Below are 20245 nucleotides of genomic sequence, written 5' to 3' on the forward strand. Positions count from 1 at the left end.
TGTTCCGAATCTTCAGCGCCAGTGTATAGATCCTGTCCAATCATGTCAATTGTTGTAGAAAGATCATTCTTGGCCTATAAACTCATTTTGACGGACAACAGACGTAGTTTGTCTCCAGAAAACACTGAAAGTTGCCCATTGTGATGCTACTTTCTGCAGTGAATGATATATGTAAATAGGTGAGTGAATAAAGTGACCTGTTTCTTAAGTGCATATTGTTTTATTTTGGTGCATATTTTCCCGCTTTTTAGTGCATATTTTAAGTGTTTTTAGTGCATAAAGATCTGGGTCCTAGTGATAACTACAGCCAAAGGAAAATGATGATGAAGCAGAATACATGAAGGAGCAATATTAATATATTTTTTGCCTTGTAATTATTTTTAATACAAAAAGAAATTGATATGATGCATCTTTAGGTACATATAAAACACTGGGGAGCTAAAACGTGGCTCTTGTCATAACACAAATAAACCAGCACCAAGTGGAAAACAACATTTCATATATTGGAAATCACACTCCTGCTGTTGGAGAGATTTACATCACCCTTCAGCACTCTCTTCTGCAGTTTCTGAAAACAAGAAATGACATGTCAGAAACATGGTGTCACTTCACAATTTACGAGAAACATAAAAATAAGTTATTACTTGTATACACAAACAGTGCTGTGTGCCATAGTTCTTCACAGTGGCTTGGGTTTAGTTCTAGGAAGTCCATATGTGATTTCTGAACAAAATGTCACAGAAGTGTTTTTCAATTCCTTCAGTTATCCCAGCAATCAACATTCCACCAATGCTCAATATTCATCCATCACAGCCCCCAAGATGTATAACAGGCTCAACTAGTCATGACGTTACCATCAACTGGGTCCTTAGTCAGGGGCTCCTTCACTTCTGGCTTGAACCTTATGGAACTCAGCGTAGAAACCATGATGCTATTATATAATTAAGCCTAGGAAGAACTATAGATTTATAGTCATTCAATTCAGTGATACATTTTTATGCTTAATTTCCACTAGTACATATTATTATAATCTTAAATTTTCATGAAATATTCACAGATGATACAGCTATGCCTGTAACTCTTAACATATAAAGAAAATGTTTTGTATAACAGTTGTAGCTATATTTATGATCTATCTCCATACCAAACTTGATATGGTGTACTGCTATAGACTTTGAACCAGAAGCTAGACACATATTACACGAGGGCACCACATTGCTGCTTTACATCATATAAAGATATTACCTGAATAAAAGTAGTATGTTTTTCAAAGATCTATTACCACACAAAATGTAAGTAGTCATGTTGATATATAGCATTCATACAGGAAACTGGAAACTAGAAAGGTTATGATGACCACTAATGGTATTAATATTCATACCAGGATTCATGATCTGCTGTTTCAGATGTATTTCAGGAGATAAGATGGTCACATGGGCATCCTCACAGCACAGGACTGTCTTTCTTTGAAAATAAGGAAAATTAGAATCACTAGATGCATCTGAGGTTCTCATACTCACCCTCGCAAAAATCTCAGCCATGAGTCTATTGGTGCGATAGTCCTCTTTCCTCTTCCTATCTATTTTCTTATTGAGCACTTCTGGCAGGTTGCGATATTTGCATTCTGTCTGTGCGCGCATTGTGCGCTGGCTGAATATTCTCTTTACAGCTGAAACATTTGACATCTATATAGAAGCCCTATGTTTTTAGCTATCTGAATTCATGTCACTTTGACAATTCCTCAATTTACACACAATATTAGTTTCAACATTGACAGTGTCATTAAATAAGGAACCATGCTCAATTTACAAAAGGAATATCTCCCTTGAAAGTTGTCAGTGAAGCAAGATCTGTTCAGCTAAGTCAGCCACAGCAGGGCATGACATCATATTCCTCTCCAGAACACAGCAGTCTCTCCCCAAACTCCAGATATATGAAGGGTATCTTCAAGGAGACCAATGAGATCAGTTCTGTCCGAACAGTATGAACAAACAAGCTGGTTCTGCTTGTGAAAGCCATTAAAACATCCTGAAAGAATGCACAAAGCCTCCTTCATAGGATTCCTCATGATTAGAAGTCTCCACCAGGCTGTTACACCCACACACCCTGCCCTCTTCAGGGCACTCCAAGACTAAATGGCATGACATCCCAGAACATAGCACTGCTAACATCATCATTGTGAGAACCCTGAATACAACTTAAACTGAACTGAAATTTATTTTCCCATTACCATTTATAATCACAGGAAATCTGCAACCGGCTCAACTCCAACCCCTGAAACTTCTGGCTGTATACTAGCAGTCTGCAGTATTTCACAGTAAAGAAATGAACAGCTAATAAAACTATGTATGTCCATAAACTAGCTAAAAGTGATACAAGAAAAACCATAAGCTGAAAACTGTTTTGAAAGAGAAACATTCTATCTTCTCAAAGCAGGTTACCATGTGGCCTAGGTGAGCTATGGAATTATAAACAATGCATCAGGAAATGAGCTTGGAAACAATAAGAATTACTGGATTTTTGGACATTGTCCAGCGTCCAGTATTCTAGAAACTAAAGAACACGTTTTGAAAACTGGATGTTTCTGTCCTCAGGTGAGGGGGGCAGACACCTGCTCTGTTGCATCCCTTACAAAGAGCTTACCTCAATCACCGAACAACCCATATAACTACAGCTATGTAAATACCTGTCAAAGGGAGATAACAGAAAACAAATTTAAATTCACTTAGTGGGGGGTGGAGTCCAACTTGGTCCACTCGGCACGGCGGCCTCTCATTGGCCTATTGTAGCCTGCCCTGGGTGATTATGATGATGGAGAATTTGGTGGAATGAAGACTAGCAAGGGAAACCGAAGTACTCAGAAAAAACCCGCCCCAGCATCACTTTGTCCACCACAAATCCCACTTGACCAGACCCGGGATCGAACGCGGGCTGCCGCAGTGGGAAACCAGCGACTAACCGCTTGAGCTATGGTGCAGCCTAGATAACAGTAAAACATGCAATAAAAATTATGATACAGCATGCATGGACCCAAAACTAAGACAGAAAGGGAGGTGACAAATTTTCTGCAATAAACCATGTCCATGAAAATCTAGGCATAGGATCAAATGGAGAATTTTGTGCTTAATACTAGCACCATTTGTTGAGTAAAAACTGAATCCAGATGGGAGAAATGTTGTTAAGGCTGGGTTGGCCAGATGGATTAAGAACACCATATGGGCCGATTCCTTGTATTTCTTATACCTGCTGTTATTTTCAATTTCCAAAATCCTAGCTTCATCCCAGCCTACTCTATGACACTCTTCATAGTCATGTTGGGTTAATTTTGAGATTCCTAGAGGTCCCTCTTTGAGATTGAGACTGTGTTCACAGAGCGGCATGGCTAGAGGTCTGCCTGTTTCACCAACATAGCTCTTGCCACATTCACTGGGAATCCTGTAGATGCACTGTGCCATCTGTTGTGGATATCTTTCAAGCCTGGTTCTCATGAGTAAACTACTAAGAGGGTGCTTAATTTTGAAGATCATCCCAGTGTTACATCATTGGCAGAACCCTTTAGAATCTACTTAGAGGCAAGGTACATAAATATTATAACTTGATGTAACACATACATATAAAGGACAATAAAAGAATGTTAATACATAGCAAATATGTATATGAATGTATTTACTAAGGACTCACAATCCAATCAGAATATCCAATTCTGAGAAGATACAAATACAGGATTCAAGAAGCTCTTCTAAATAAACGTTCCTCATCAAAATGACGACAGACTACTGCTGCCAGATCCACCAACTGAAAGAATTACTACTACCTGCAACCAGCAGCACCATTACAATATTACATATAGATTATGATGTGCACCAGTGACAGGCTTAATGGCTGAGGAATAAGGATTCAATTCCCTGTAGTGTCAAAAGATCTGTCCCCTCTTAGAGTGTCCAGACTGACTCTGGGGCCTACCCAGCTTGCTGTCCAACAGGTACCACATACTCTTCCCCAGGCGGTAAGTCCCCATGATATTAAGTTACCACTTACTTTCACTTAGTGCCAATGTTAAGAATACATGGATCTACACACCCACTACCCCACACATCTTCATACTTAATTAAGAATAAGCACAACTTTACTTGGAAGTCCTGATGGACAACAAGACTGTAAAGACAGCAGCTGGCTATGTGATGGGCACTGGCTGTGTGACGAGAGGAGGGGCTCAAAAGCACACATACAAAAACGTCTATGATATCAGATGTAGAATCCTGAAGTAAAAGGAATATTCATGAATTTACATTACCCAGTGGTGGAGGAGGTAAGGGTCCTGTACTGATCAACTCAGTGCTGTCTCCACGAAAATGAGACGTGCTGCTTGCAAGTGCCAACAGCTTCTGTTTGCTCTTCTGTCTAAGTTCTCGTAAGTATGAGAGCTCATCAAGGCACTGTCTACGGTACTCAGCACTCTGAATAAAGTCAGGACGATTTGCTGCAAGATATTCCTGTTAGGAAAAGCAAATGTAAGTGACTGTGACAACAACAGTATTCTTTCTAGACTAGCAGATGCTTCTACAGCTCTATCACAAATGTGTACCTGCAATGTATGTTCTCTTGAATAATGTTTGTTCCTCATAACTGCACAATCAGTTGTAGATCTGTTTTCTGTGCTTCCTGCTGGCTTTTGCTTTTGCTTAGATGACTTCATGCTTGAGTTTGAAAAACCTGTTTTTAAATTTTCCTTCTCTTTTCTCTTGGATGAGACTGAACGCCTCTTCTTTCCAGGAACTTTAATTCTGATTTTTTCCAGTGGCTTCTTTTCTGACTTTTCTGCCACAGAAGAGACTGAATCTGTAGCTGTCTCAATGGTTACAACATATCCAACAGGAGCCTTCATAGCAGTCGTGCTACTGCTACTGATACCAGCATCTCCCTGTTTTTCTTTAACATTCTCACAGCCTTTCTGAAGTCCACACTGAATGCTTTTATCCAACACTGGCTTTCCTTTATCCAACAGCTTCGCTAAGCAGTCGCTACATTTCCACACTGTATCACAGTCTGCAATGCCATTTTGCTCTGATTCTAACACACCACAAATTTGGCATTTCCGATTGTGCCTTTTATCCTGCTCCTTCTTCAAACACCTGTAGCATTTCCACTCACCAGCAGTACTATGTGATGATATTAAAATGGAGTCAGTCTTATCCTCAGAAGCACCACAACAAGGACACTTCTTAAGACTTGCATCTATACCATTTTCTACTTTGCTCGACAATTTCTGTGTCCCCTGACTGACCACTGAATACCACTGTGGTCGTATCAGAGGCAGTGAACTTAGTGGCTGTGTTGTTTGCACTCCAGTATTCCCAGTTGTTTCAGTAGCTACTGATGTCTGCACGTGATCTGAATCATGAGTTAATTCAATGGCATCACCCATCGTTCCAGAAGAAGAGAATGTACAACTTCTGGCAGAACTGTTATCCACACTTTTTGATTGTGTTTTTCTACCTGAAGATGGAACATATTTCTGTTTATCAACAAGGCTGTTCATCTTCATATGACGTTCAACAGAATTACCTACAGATCTTTGTTTTGTAGATCTGAGATCTGAACTGATCTCACCCAGAAGTTTCTTGCATTCACAGCAACATAAAGGTGTGCTTTCATTCAATTCTGACTGTTTCACGTTAGCTTTTCTGAATTCATTAGATTTTGATGCTTCTGCTATATATTTATTGATCACCTGTGATCTTTGAGAATCTTCCTTTGTTACAAACTTCTTATCTCTGGTCTGCATGAACACATTAATTCTTCCAGAAGCTGTGCTGTCTGATAATACACCACCGATCAGTTCATATGTATCCCCATTTGTTGACACATTTGATGATGTAGGTGCCTGAATTCCTTTTTCTTCCACCCGTAATTTATCATTGATTTCTATGTTGCATAATTTAGCTGATGTAGGAAATTGAGTAAAAACATCCTTTCTGTTTGAAACAACTGTTTTCATATCTGAGTCTGATGAACTCTGAGGTACTTTTACTGAGAACTTATCAGTTCCACTGTGCTTCTCTGGTACTTTAGGGCTCATCAACTGCATACTTGGCTTGATATGTTTGTAACGATGAGTTCTAACTGATCTGTTACGTTCAATTTCAATTTCTTTGAGATGTGCCTCTCTAATACTGCTACTGTATGTACCATCCGACCTGAAATAAAGCAATACAATTATGAATGAGACCTGAGGTTCTCACAGCAACTGAACAACTTCAGACCACTGTGGGGCCTCATTGTACCTTACACATCTATTCATACATAGTCTTACATCACTACTTGTAACCTGAGTGGTTGGGCAACACAAATGTGTTCCAGGCATAATAAGGCTGTCAAACAGTGTTACCAGGTCAACAGTGCTTACCAATCAGCAGCTAAGATTTTTTAGATAGTACTGATATTGCATATGATCACAGAGTTATAAAAATTTCATATGTTTCTAAGTTGTTTATTAGATGCCATATGATATCAATAAAATAATTTCACAGGGTATTCAGTTAGCACTCTTTGTAAAGTATTTTCACCAGCATATGTTCACCTTCAATAAAGAGAAGGAAAGCATCAACACACATTTTCGGAACTGAAGGGTACTCTTGTGGCTGTAGGCTGAAAATTTGGTAGTTTTGGTGTAGACTGTGGTCTTCTGTGTTGACACCATGTAGTCTTTCAAATGGTTACAAAACAGGTGACCACTCATCTTCATCCACTGCTGTGGCTAAGAATATGTGAGCTATACCTCAACTCTACCATGCCTGTAGTCCAGCACTGCTAACACCAGAACCTGTCACTGGACATGTTCCTAATCCAGTTCACACTACACTGTAAACTCACTTATTTCTATCCATTTTAATAGTATCCACCTATCTCCTTCTCGGCATTCAAAGTTAGTGCTTTCCAGCAGGCTTCCCAAACACAACACTGTATTTATATTTGTCTTCTTCCCCACAGAAGCTAAATCGCTGGCCCTCGCAGCCGCCTAGACATCACTATTCTGGTGGCCTAGATCAGTGCTTCTCAACTGCCGGGCCGCAGCCCAGTAGTGGGCCCTGGCATCAATTATACTGGGCCACAAGAGGCTCTTCTGGAATTTGTCATTTTCATTTTCTAAGCATTTTTCATGACTAAATATTTTATAGTGGAAATATTCTGAGGAGAATAATATGTGTGTTGAGAAGTTCAGACACAGAACACCAAAATCTGTGTAGCAAATGTCAGTGACCAAGCCGCATATTTTTAAACATGGAAGTATTCATGAATGATCGGAAATTTTCAGACATCCAAATCTTTCAACATTCGGGAAAGGCAATACCGATGTTTATGAGCAGTCATAAATATCGCCTGCAAGCCAATTACAACAATGGGCGGTATATCCTCTGTTCTCAGAACTGAGCAAAACATCTGTGTTGCAAATGTCAGTGACCAATCAGCAAGGAAGTATAAAGAAAATGTTTCCACTGAAATTGAAGATCAAGGCAGTCTGTATCCAGTTCTCAAATCTAGTAATACTGAATACTGTTTCTTCACAAGTTCGCATTTCAGTGTGTAAGTGCTTGTTTCGAAACCTGAGTGATCTAAATTTTAATATAAATAAGAGACAGGGGACTTTGTTCAATGTTGGTGTTAAGAAATCTTGTATTGAAGGTGTTTGTGATGCAACAAGTAGTGATTCATCCACCTCAAGCCTACATAGCGACCTCTAGGTGTACAAAATGAAGGGAAAACCACCAGCACACAGAAGAAAAAGTCTGCATCCATTCGTAAGTACATGGACAGCTACTTAAAATTTGGTTCCATATAATGCCCTAACACTGACCAATTGCCACGACCTCAATGTGTCATTTGTGCTACTGTTCTGGGAAACGAAGCTATGAAGCCATCGCGACTTACCCGACAACTCAACACAAGACATTCCAATCTAGTCAACAAACCCATTGAATCTTTATGCGTAAAAGAGATGCACTTAAAGTAGAAAAGAAAGTTATTTACCAAGCCTCAATCACTGACACTTCACTTCTGACGGCATCCTACTTAATATCAATACAGACAGCTAAATGTAAAAAACCATATTCCATTGGGGAAGAACTCATTAAGCCTTCTTTGATTGCTGCTTGTAATGAAGTATGAGGCCAGTCTGCGGCAAGTAAAATGAAAGACATCCCATTGTCAAATGATACAGTTGGTAAGCGGATATCTAATATGGCAGAAGATACAGAAACGCAAGTCACTGAAAAAATTAAAAAAATCGAAATTGTCTGCATTACAACTGGACGAATCTACACACATTCAGAACAGCAGCATTTTACTTACATATGTACGATATATTGACCATGATGAGAGTGACATGAACGAAGACATTTTAAGTGTTTCTGAATTACCTAAACACACTACCAGCAGTGAAATTTTCAAAGTTTTAATGGTTTCATTGAAGAGAGAGGTCTCGAATGGAAAAATTGCATTGGAGTTTGCACTGACGGTGCTGCCTGTCTTACAGGTAGAAATTCAGGTTAGGTCACTAAAATTAAGGATATGGCGGGCAATAACTTAGTGTCAACGCATTGCTAAATTCATAGGCAAAACCTGGCCTCCAAAGAAATGGCACCTGAGCTTAATGATGTCCTGTCTCAATCTGTTAAGATTATTAATCATATAAAAAGCAGTGCTTTAATACAAGAATGTTAAAAGCATTGTGCAATGAAATGGGCTCTGATAATCAAAATCTTCTTTTCCATTCGGAAGTTCGTTGGTTGTCAAGCGGTAAAGTTCTCAAGCGGTTATATGAACTCCGAAAGGAAGTCAAGATCTTTCTAATTGACAAGAAAAGTAACCAGTCCCATTATTTCCAGTATAAGAAATGGGTAGCGGGGCTGGGGTATCTCAGCGACATATTTTCTTACATGAACGAGTTGAATTTAAAACTTCAAGGTCCAGATACAGCAATATTTGATGCGTGGAACAAGATCGAATCATTCAAAAAGAAACTCAAACTCTGGCTTAATATGATTGCAGAAGGAAACAATGAAATGTTTCAGTCGTACTCAGATTATATTATGGAAGCAGATGATTTCTATTCACAGAATTCAGTTTCAGATATTACTGCAGCCCACTTGAAGATGTTGTTGTTGTCGTTTGAAAAATATTATCCCGAACATAAGGATCCCCGGAGGCAAAATATGTGGATTGTGAACCCTTTTGTTGAACACAAAGAGACAGCCCTTTCCCATGAAGAAACCCTTCAACTTATTGAATTATCATCGGACAAAGGACTGGAAAGTACTTTTAATACTACGAGTAATTCGAAATTCTGGATAAGAATGAAAAATGAATATCCAAATTTACATGAAATAGCAGTGAGGTTTCTTCTTTGTTTTTCCACCACATATCTTTGTGAAACTGCATTTTCTGCCATGACTGTGCTTAAAACGAAACAGAGGAACTGCCTGCAACTTTCTGACTGTCTCCGTTTGGCTCTCACTTCAATTCATCCCAGAATTAATAAGCTAACGGACGGAAAACAGAAACAGAAGTCTCACTAGCCTAACTAAAACCTTCCAAACTCAGTTGTGATAAAAGAAACTAAGTTTAACTTTCCAATAACTTATAATTGCTGTGTTAAAGTGCTGCATCTTTAAATCAAAATATTAATTAGTGTTGGAAGTAGTGTTTAGAATTGAGAGATTCATACATTTTTATTTATCAAATTACATACTTCACATACTATATAATTATTTGGTGTGTGTATGTGATAACTGTTTCACCGGCAAGTTGACATCCTAGTGCTTCTTCCCCTACTCAGCTGACTTCTATGGCGAGTTACAAAGCATAAATATTTTTCTCACTGCCATTTTTTTCAAACCAACATCATTAAAATCAATTTAATAATACAATAATCAATTTTACGCTGAATAACATAAGTTTTTGGTGATCAGCATGGGATATGTCAATGAAAATTAGCACAAATTAATTTAATGATGTTGGTCTGAGGAAGTTACAAAATGCTACTTGATTTCATTAGTCCAGTGATTGATAACTAATTTAAATGTAATTTTATGTTTATCAACATGCCACACCATATACATAAGTGTACTAATATTCTTTATCATTATGCTATAATTAATTACTAATATTACATTAGCTTCATGCATGAACTTTAACAAAACTGGAAAGGTATTTACGAGTAAATTTGTTGGGACTGGGCCCTCGTCTTATAAAAAAGAACTTACTGGGCCGCAGTCTCATAAAGGTTGAGAACCACTGGTCTAGATGACCTATATGAATCACTCAGCTTCTCATTATGTAGTGCCCTAAGCCTCTTACGGAGTTCATTCCTTTTAGGTCAAAATATTGTTCTGAGCACTAACATTAGTATGTTACTATGTTCACAGTAAGACGAGGACCATACAAACAACTGGTAAAATATTGTGGCATGCCAGGAATCCAGAATGGTTGATTTCCTAGGCAATGGCTGCAATAAGAAGGTATACTTCCATGGAAACACAATACCAGCAGACCGTTGCCTAGGAATACCTTAAGCAACAAACACTATTCCCTGGAGATGAAGGGAGAACAAAAAGGTTCGTTGAATAACAGCGTTCGAGATCAAAGGCTCCTACATGGTGCGCTATATTCCGAACTAAAGCAGGCTATATAAGACTCCAGCTTCAACAATTCAAGTGCAGTTTGCAGTTTTGTAGCTGACCTTAGAAGAGCAGCCAGTCTTCAGGTAGCTCTGAGGGAACACAAGACTTCACTGAGATTAGCAGTGCAAGAAGTAACTATATCAGTGTTGTAAGAAACGTCTGACATTATAAGTGGATGATAATTGTACCTGGAAGTGCAGAGGGGATTGGCTAATAAACTTATTTGCTAAATCCAAGACCTGCGTGAATTAATTTGTCACGTTACATAGGCAACACACGACAATATTTTGCAATATATGACAACATACAAGGACACCTCACCTAACTGACTCAGGCTCAGCACTAACTTCACTGCTCTTCTGGGAAGATACAGGATCTCGTCTTTTCTTATGGGTTCCTCCATAAGTCTGAATCTCAAGGTCCATAAGATCACTTCCCAGTTTCTTCTGTTTCTCCAGTAATCTGCAATTAACAATAAATTCCATTTTACTTGTATTCATTCATTCATCAGTAATCTGTCAGACGACAGATGCCGGAAGCAGCGTCATCAGTAGCGACTTGAAGCACAGAACAAATGATGCTCGAGATGGTTCAAGTTCGTATAGCAACAGGCGTGACCAGAGTGGTTTGAACGGCTGCTGTACTGCGATGTGGAAAGCAAATGGAAAAACTACCACATTATCACTTTTCCTGGATAGTCTCTTTCCAAAAACAGAAGATCGCATTAAGTGTATAGAAAACAATATTTAAAATAAAAGCACAGAGGTACAGATAAGCCCCTATACAATGCTTACTAGGCGTTCTCTTCTTGAGATTAAAGCAGCTAAAAGCTTTCTACATCTATACTATCACAGTATGGCACTTAGACATGGAAGCTCATTTTCCTTTACAATATGCCTATGTTCATTACACTAACTACAGGAAGAACAGAGGTCAAGCACTGTGGATTTTTAACATTTGCAACAGACTGTTAGTGGTTACCTGCAAAAGATCCCTTAGTACCCACCAAACAGGGGACTGGGAAGACATTAACCTTTAACGGCCAAATGTTATATATATATACGCAGCAAGCAGCAACCCGAGTTGGCCGAATATTATATATATATACATATATATACGGCAGGACACGTGCTCTCTTTGGGACTCCTGGCACTTTGACCTTGGGTTTGAAACCAAAACAAACGCTCGTAAGGTCATCTCAGTGGTTCACTCCTTAGCTCTGAACAATGAAATCGTTTATCACGGTACTGGTTTCAAAACTATTTATGTTTAGATATGACTGTTTATGACCTCGTCAGCCAAATATAGCCCAGCTTTGTTTCAAGAACTGATGAGGAAATATTTATCGGTGCTTGCACATGAGTGCATCCAGAGCCTTCAAGAAAGTTTGACACATTCAAGGATTGGTTTTCAGTGGCGAATTATCAGTCAGGAATTCAGTGTCGGATTGTCTAATGTTTCTTTATCAGTTAGAAAGTCAGTGTCAGACTGGCATATATTTCTTTATATATCATTTTTATTTTGCGTCTTGGAAGAGGTATAAACCCACCGAGCCAGTATTACTTTGTGAGCAAAAGGCATCTTTGCCACTGTGACTTTCAGTATCAGTGTCGGACTGACACCCTTTTCGACTAGTATTATAATTACTTTGCATCACTATTTTGCGAGTATTACTAATAGGTGAGAGTGTCGCTTTGTCAATCAACATAATTTATTTGATTTTGTTAGAACCCCATTCCCCCAAGACGATTCTTCAATTGCACAAAGCAAATATCACGGTCAGTGGCGTTTCTTGGCGGGAGGCCAAGGTTATCTGGAGCCCAACTGAGTCGACTGGAGGTGAAACATTCACAACACTGGCCAACCAAAGAGAAACAAAGACGTAGTGTGTTTCACTAAATAAGAAAAGCAGGAGCACACTCTTCTATTGTAAAAAGCGCAATGCCACTTTGTGTGAGGCGGACTGCGCATCAGAGTGTATCATAAACTGTGAAGTGACGCAGTTCAAAACTCGTGTACAGTCTGAACAAAATATTATTGTACACAGTGTGATTATATTTACAATATCACCATGATTCAAGGTTGAAGAAAAAACAACGGGTAAGTCCTTTGGAATTTCATAACATACATAATAAAGATTATATTTTGCACTTCATGACAAAATAATCACAGTTAATTTTCGTTTGTAAAAATTGTTCTTTTGTGTATATGTAGAAAATGTTATTGTCTTTCAGGCTGTTTTTAGTTTGTATTTCTATGTTGTATAGAACGGAAAAATGTATTTTTTCTGAAAGTTTGCAATGTTAATTAATTAGGGTGATTTAAATACCGGCCGCAGAGGGCTGCCGGCAATTTAAAAGTCCGTACGTTAAAGGTTAAGGCTGGCCAGGACATGATGACAGAAGCTCTAATAGCACTGTCTGACATAGTCCCTCGAACAGGTACCATTACAGACATACTGACATTCAGCGATTACAATAGATGTTAGTCAGATTTTCACCCATCTATATGCTATGACCTCTGGAAGGACTCCTGAACAAGAACTAAAGTGAGAGTGTGTGGTTTTAACTTCGAAACAGAAAATGGAAATATTGGAACACTGAGGAAGGGTGAAAAATACATGATAAATGGGTTCTGTAATAGTCCTCATCCAACTACAATATTCACATAACCATCCCATTCTCAACACATGCCAGATGACAGAGAGTTTGCTGTATTATGTCATCAGTGGTTTAATCTTCATTTCTTGTGTTGTGGCAGTTCTTTCAGTACACAGTTTACAGACTGATATAAGATACGGAAAGGTCATGAATTACCACCACACAACAAAATGAAACCTCAAGGTTACCCAACTGTTTCAGATTGTTCAGATGACGAATTTCCGTGCAAATCCAGGACAGCTGGCTTTCTCTTTCTGTCTCACAGAGGCTGAGTAGTACTGACTTGATGCTTTGTCGCCCTGTAAAAATGAATCAATCATATAAGCCTCTCACACACATGCAATCACACCACAGGACACTTGAGAGTAGGAAAGTAAAGTTATCCCCAAGATCTATGGTTCTCAGACTGAGGGCTATGATCTCCTCTGAGATGTGATGCCATATAGTTTGGTACATAGGTACTAAGATTTTGGTGGAATCTGTTGCTTCCATCTTCATGGTAGAAAAGTGAAAATAAGGTGACATATTCCTCCAAAGTAGTGGTACCTATCGGCCAAATTACATGTCACAAACCAGAAGATTGTAAACTTCAGGTTATTCTCATGCGTAAGCACCACACTATGAAAACATACTGATAACACACAATCAACACTGCACAAGTTCTAGACAGGGGTGAAAACGGGTTTTCAGAACCAGGCAGACACTCCTGAGCATCAGAAAAGCCCCTGGGGAATAACTACATATTAAAGGGAAATTATTATAGTGCAGACTCAACTAAAGTGGAACTTTATTTCGACCTGACTGCACAGCTTCTTATCTGACTGCCATGAGTAGCCCAAATCCCACACAGCTCTAAAATAAATATCAGGCAATGCATCTTGTCCATTGTTCATTCAATTTAATCTTCATAACCAAAATGAATTTCCATGAGATTCAGTTTAATATTTCTACCATGATCATCCAAACATCTGGGGGGTTTGGTGTAAAATGTGACTACCAAACTCCATACTGCACGGCTATTCTTGAAAAGTTGACAGTCGTTCACCTGGTCAAGAAATTCTACACCTTTATAAACACCAAGTTCATCACTGTGATCACAAAATCCCTGTGCCAGTTGAATCTAGACCAGACACTCACACTATTTTTATACTGTCCATTCCCACATTTTACCAGCCTGAAAAAAAAGACTACCCTGACTGAGATCTTTCATGGGCTTCCTCAGATACACCAGGCAAATGTTAGGATAGTACCTCAAAGTAAGCCTTGATCACTTCTTTCCACATCGTCTCCAATTCACTGCTCACTAATTATCCTACCAACTGACACTGTGAAAACTGGAATACTTAGCAGTGTCACTAAATGAAACACAATTAAAACATTTTCATATCTGTGTTTTGGGCTCCCAACAGGTTTCTTTTCAAGTCTTTCCACCTAAATTCTTAATGCATTTTTAATCTTCCCAATTCATGGTATATTGGAAGGAAATGTTATACAATGTAGTACTCTGAACCGTCTTCTGTGTGCAACATGTCAGCAATACTCTCTGGTTAACCAATCACAATGTTGTGATCATACACCGGCCACCAAACTGTCAGTTCACAACACACTGACAATTACACAATCATCCTCAGGCGCTTACACGAGTTGTGTGTTCTATTCTGTGAACTGACACACCATCAGTTGTACAGTCATTATAGACAACTGGAGTACAACTTCTGAATTACTTAAGAGAATTAAAGCTGTTTAAAATTTTCTTTAAATTCACATCAAAATTATGGCTGGAGCCAATGTTATTAATACGATTCATGTTAACTTCAAGACTGATATTCTGATTCAGCTGTTTCTTGTTCTGTGTTTTGCTGAAGTTTTTCTGGTTGGTTTTTCTGTTGTTGCTTGATGTTTGTTTGCTGTTGGCTGACGGATGTGGATATGAACTGTAGGAGCTCATGTGTGACATATGAAACGTAGTGTATTGTTACACATTTGAGTGACAACAGACAGGTTTTGAATTGACAACTGAATTTACTGGACACTTTTACCGCTTGTGACTACATTTCACAGATCACTATCAAACAGACCAGTGTCCTCAGTCACGTTGCTTGGTAGCAGCTTCCAACAGCAGATGTTCCTCTGCTCCCAGGATCATGTTCTCACAGGCTGGCGGCCATCTCATGCCAACCTCATACTCTGACTGCTGGCTGCAGCTGGTACTTCCTTCAGCTGCTATTTCCCTGGCTGGATTGGCTTCCAACTGCCAACCTCCAACTTCAGATGTGAATTCTCGACTGGCTTCCATCTGCTGAACTAACTGGCTACCAAGCTGAGCTAACAAACAACGCACAACTGACTCCTTATGTAGTCTTAGCACAGACCACACAGAAAATACTGCTTCCAACAGTTCCTACATCATTGCATGCTCATGTCGCTTAGCAATGGCCCTGGTATTGTTATGTGCTCAGAAAGCAGTTGTCTAGTAATGGTTGTCTCTCCTGGTTCCACAATACCTGCTTTGAGCAAATATGCCACAGTATCACTATAAAATATTTAAGGACATCAAACTGAGACCAAATACAATAAGTTGGAAAGTATGACACTTCACTTACCTGGCTTGTGCCTGCACTGCTCATATTCTCTTTCTGACTGTGTGGTTAGTTCTTTCCAGTTTCTAGGGAATGTGGAATTAGTTGACGAAGAACCAGCACGCCCTTGTGTGGTACTTGTGGTTGTCTCAGCCCTGCTGTCTGCACGACTTACTGACAGAGAGGACGGTCCACTAGCTTCAGACAGCACTGCATAACAGGGTTCACATAAATATAGCTCCTGTAAAGTTGTCCCTGTGCTTAACTGAGCACTATGCCATGAAGACGTATGGGGGAGTGGATGTATAGATCCAGATTTTCTTGACCTCGGCACTAGTTGGAGGTGAGTGGTCAGCTTCACATCCATGCCACTCTACCCCAAGGAAAAGAGCCCTCGGTACCCAATGGATAGAAGGCTGGGTGGGCCCCAGAGCTGGTCTGGACGATATGAAGAAGAGAAAATTCTGACCTTACCAGGACTCGAACTCTGACCCCTCGGTCGTTCAGCCCAGACAGTCACTATACCAACTATGCTAATACATACATTGATGAAATCAATTTGAATATCTCACTATATGCAGAGGAGTCCTTCCTGAGAAGCTAACAGCTGCTCAGCTACAAAAGATATCCCTCCCTTAATATGAAGCAAAAAGTTCATTACCATGTTCACATGAGCTTCTCAGTGGTGCCCATATCCTACTGTCTACACCTGGGGTTTATGTTACAATGCAACATCAGAAGACAAGATGACAGCCAGCTCCTAATACACTGCATGTGAAAATATAGCTCAGACAGTGGGTGGTACTGAATATAACCACGATCTAAGAGCATTACCTGACTGAGTACCTCTGTCAGCTACAAGAGATGTCTGGTGTAGCCGAGGGTTGCTGCCACCTTGNCAATGTGGTGCCCATATCCTACTGTCTACACCTGGGGTTTATGTTACAATGCAACATCAGAAGACAAGATGACAGCCAGCTCCTAATACACTGCATGTGAAAATATAGCTCAGACAGTGGGTGGTACTGAATATAACCACGATCTAAGAGCATTACCTGACTGAGTACCTCTGTCAGCTACAAGAGATGTCTGGTGTAGCCGAGGGTTGCTGCCACCTTGCTGTTCACCGCCAGATTCACCTGACACCTCTCCCCTCTCCATTGTTCTTCTCATCTTACGTCCACCACTCACAACTTCCTGACTGGCCTCCTGGACAGCGTGACCGTTTACACAAGCAGCTGAATGTGATTTGGGAGGCACCCACGCTACATTCGATTCCAGTACTACTTTACCTTCAGCATCACTCGTTTCAATCAGCCTATTCACCACTTGTCGCATAAGCTTCTTTTTCTTGTCAGAATTGTATGATTTTGCATTTAAAAGATCTTTAAGCATAGATATACCCTTTTCAATATCCCTAATGAAAGAGCTTGAAACAGATGACCCCCAGGACATGTCATTACTGGCTTCAAATTTACTGTCTGCAAAACTTGCCACTGGTTGAGATGATGCACTTTCTGCAAACGAACATCCTGCAGTCGTGTTTCTATACAAGTTTTTATCAAGTGCAAGTGTATTGTTTTCATAAACATGGCCAGGAAGATATTCGAAACTGTTTGCACTACCAACTACACCAGATGAACCTCTTCGGCCACTTACATTTTGATTCTCATTTGTTGACTGGGGAGTCTCCCCCAGAAACCATGAGCCTGCTGTCTGTGTGCTACTTGTTACACTATCTAACGTTCCAGAATTCTTTTCTGTAGAGTCTTCTTCACTCTGGTTCCTCTCCAACGACGGTTTACCAATATCGTTTAATTTCCCTTCAGCTGTCTCAGTAAGTTTCTGTGGTGCTCCATTTGCTGACAAACCCCACTGACACTCAATGCTTCTTCTCTTCTGAACGCCTTTACAAAACGCAGAACCCCCATTTTCAATTTTTGTGTTATCCAGTAGTAATTTACAGGGTTTCATCTCTTGGTAGGATTGTTTTTGAGGCTGTACCTTTGAAACATGAACATAATTCTGTTTCAAAACAAACATATGTTTTGGATTATGTTCAGCAGTTCTTGCATCTTCCACTGCACTATCAGTTTTGTCAATTATGTCTGAGTCTGTGCCCTCTAACATTATTTCTTGTTCAGGATTCAAGGCTGCAACGTGTTTTAGAGCACTGTCATCATGTTTCCGATTACAATTTGGTGTGGCACACAGAGATTTAGGGCCTTTTTCAGTTTCTGATACCCGAATGCCAATAGAATTTCTAACAGGCACATGAAATTCTGAAGTGTGAATTGGTTTATCTGGTATCCTAGTACATTCATGGTTTGTGACTACGGTAGATACTGAAGATGATGATAGGGAACATGCAGTTAAACCATTGTTCCTTTTATGCTGATGCCGCAAAGGATATGAACCATTATTAGAGTCCTGAAAAGCCTTAGTTTTGTGATCTTCCTTTGAGAACAAACTCTGGTAACTCTGACTTCGGCAAAGCAAGTTCTTACTTGCTCGAGGATGCCCAAGTTCACGGAGATCACGCAGAGAGGAGACAACACTGCAGCTTTCCTGTCCTTTAAACTGTAAACTCGGAACCTTCTGTTGCACAACAGAAGTGGATTTCTTTTCAGCTAAATGACAACTGTGTTCCTCTCCATGAAAGATACACCTTTCTGCCTGCAACTGCACATCTGGTATTATTTCACTTTCACTATCAGTTCCTGTTACACAGCTTGCAACTCTCTGCCCAAATTCTACAGGTGTTGATACAGCCAATGGCTTCTTGCAAACAAATTTTGAACTTTTTGCAACAGGTTTAAATTGTACTGTATTCAGCTGCTGCACTGATCCAGATGTACCCTCTGGTTCAAGTCTCAATGCAGCAGAACAACCTCTTGCTAAAGCAATTCTTTCTATGGTACTGAGACCCTCATTTGGAGAAGATTCACCATTCTCAGGTTGGTAATTCTGATACCCAACATCAGCACCACTATCCCATTCTAGACGTCGGCTTGATGTCACACTGGAGACAGATGCAGGTGAGGGGGCTCTACCACTTCCCACTGCTTCAGTTGCTACAGCAGAACTATCCTGATTTTGACTTGATGACATGTAAGTCTGGTACTGAGGGTCAGCTGGGCATGGCACTGCCATAAACACCCTACCTGAAACGTGACAGTCTCGAGGCTCTGCAGCCCTACCACAGACAAAATCTTCCTTTATTTCACACAAAACTTTCACATCTCTAGAAGCCTCTGTCTTATCTTCTTTTCCTTGTGAACAAGAATAGAGTTTTAAATCCTTATCTTCTGTTGAACTATTACCAGAGCAAAATGCCTTATGTAACTGGGTTTCTTTTATGGCTCCAGAATAATCAGTTTCCTTTTCAGTGTAAGTGTGTTGCAGTAAGTCCTCTTGAACTGAATGATCAGAGTTATCCTCTGCTCCTGTATTACCGACGGCTGGCAACAACATATCTTGCACTGCTGTTGAACTGTCACAAGCTGAAGCTTGGCCTACAAGAGGTGGTCTAACTGACTGTTCCCTTTCCTGTGGAGCTGATTCTACTACAACAGCTGTAGAAGCATTCGGTGTATACATAGTTTCTTGCCCTATAACATTTCTGTGACGCTCTTCATTGCAATTCTTACTACTACTCTGAGAATGTTGTGTTGCTTCAACATCTACACCAAAACGTCTGACACCCTGAGTACAGTAATTACCGTTACCTATATAATTTTCTGGTTGAGACCCCTTGGTTTGCATGCTGCAAATTGTACGAGATGACAAACTACATGGGCCACAGGTTGTGGATGAAGCATTCTGCCTGTCATGCAATCTATTATAACGCTCAACAGCTTGTGTTAAAAGATTGGTTCTTACAGCTGGCGTTACGCTCTGACCACTAGCTACACTTGAATACTGTTCTATTCGATTTTGTGAAGCTGGTATTAATGCTGGAACATCACTGACACTAGGCCTCTCTTGACTGGCACAGCTTGTCTCATGCTTTTCGGCGTTCAATGTTGCACATACTCTTTCATCATAACATGATTCTGGATCCATCATAAACAAATATTTGCAAAAATTTACGATTATTGGTTAGTAAATAAAGAAGGAAGACTTCCTGGAAAGAACATCTGTAACCACTATCAGTCAGAGCCTTAAAACTCTGCTTTTGCGTCACAACGCTTTAACACACTCAATTTCAATTATAATTAATACTGTTTTCAAATACAAATTGCATACACACATTATCAGGCTGATTTGCATTATATATTTTACCGCTCTTTACCAGCAGCTAAGCAGCTCAACAAGACTAACGAAC

At 39.8% G+C, this 20245-nt stretch overlaps 1 protein-coding gene across 2 annotated transcripts; it reads right to left on the reverse strand.

The window, feature by feature from the left end:
* Nucleotides 1-338: 338 nt before the first annotated feature.
* Nucleotides 339-20243, reverse strand: LOC111861365 (serine-rich adhesin for platelets). 2 transcript variants are annotated; one of them, XM_023845866.2, is made up of 9 exons: nt 17034-20243; nt 16753-16812; nt 15943-16128; nt 13533-13638; nt 11001-11141; nt 4586-6197; nt 4295-4493; nt 1521-1669; nt 339-568 (listed from the first exon to the last, which is right to left on the reverse strand). In XM_023845866.2, exons 1-9 carry the CDS (start codon nt 19984-19986, stop codon nt 497-499), a joined length of 5478 nt encoding a protein of 1825 aa, XP_023701634.1. In that variant the 5' UTR covers nt 19987-20243; the 3' UTR covers nt 339-496. The 2 variants fall into 2 exon arrangements, with proteins under 2 accessions (XP_023701634.1, XP_023701635.1); XM_023845867.2 differs by lacking the exon at nt 16753-16812 and having other exon boundaries at nt 16974-20243.
* Nucleotides 20244-20245: the final 2 nt, after the last annotated feature.

The sequence above is a fragment of the Cryptotermes secundus genome, unplaced genomic scaffold, assembly GCF_002891405.2.
Source record: "Cryptotermes secundus unplaced genomic scaffold, Csec_1.0 scaffold289, whole genome shotgun sequence".
Lineage (NCBI taxonomy): Eukaryota > Metazoa > Arthropoda > Insecta > Blattodea > Kalotermitidae > Cryptotermes > Cryptotermes secundus.

Coding starts and splice junctions, on each gene's coding strand:
- LOC111861365 (XM_023845866.2), bottom strand. CDS start 19,986: ATGATGGATCCAGAATCATGTTATGATGAAAGAGTATGTGCAACATTG. Junction 6,198..11,000: donor GCTGAGCCTGAGTCAGTTAG/GTGAGGTGTCCT, acceptor GCTTTATTTCAG/GTCGGATGGTACATACAGTA. Junction 4,494..4,585: donor CAAGAGAACATACATTGCAG/GTACACATTTGT, acceptor TTTTCCTAACAG/GAATATCTTGCAGCAAATCG.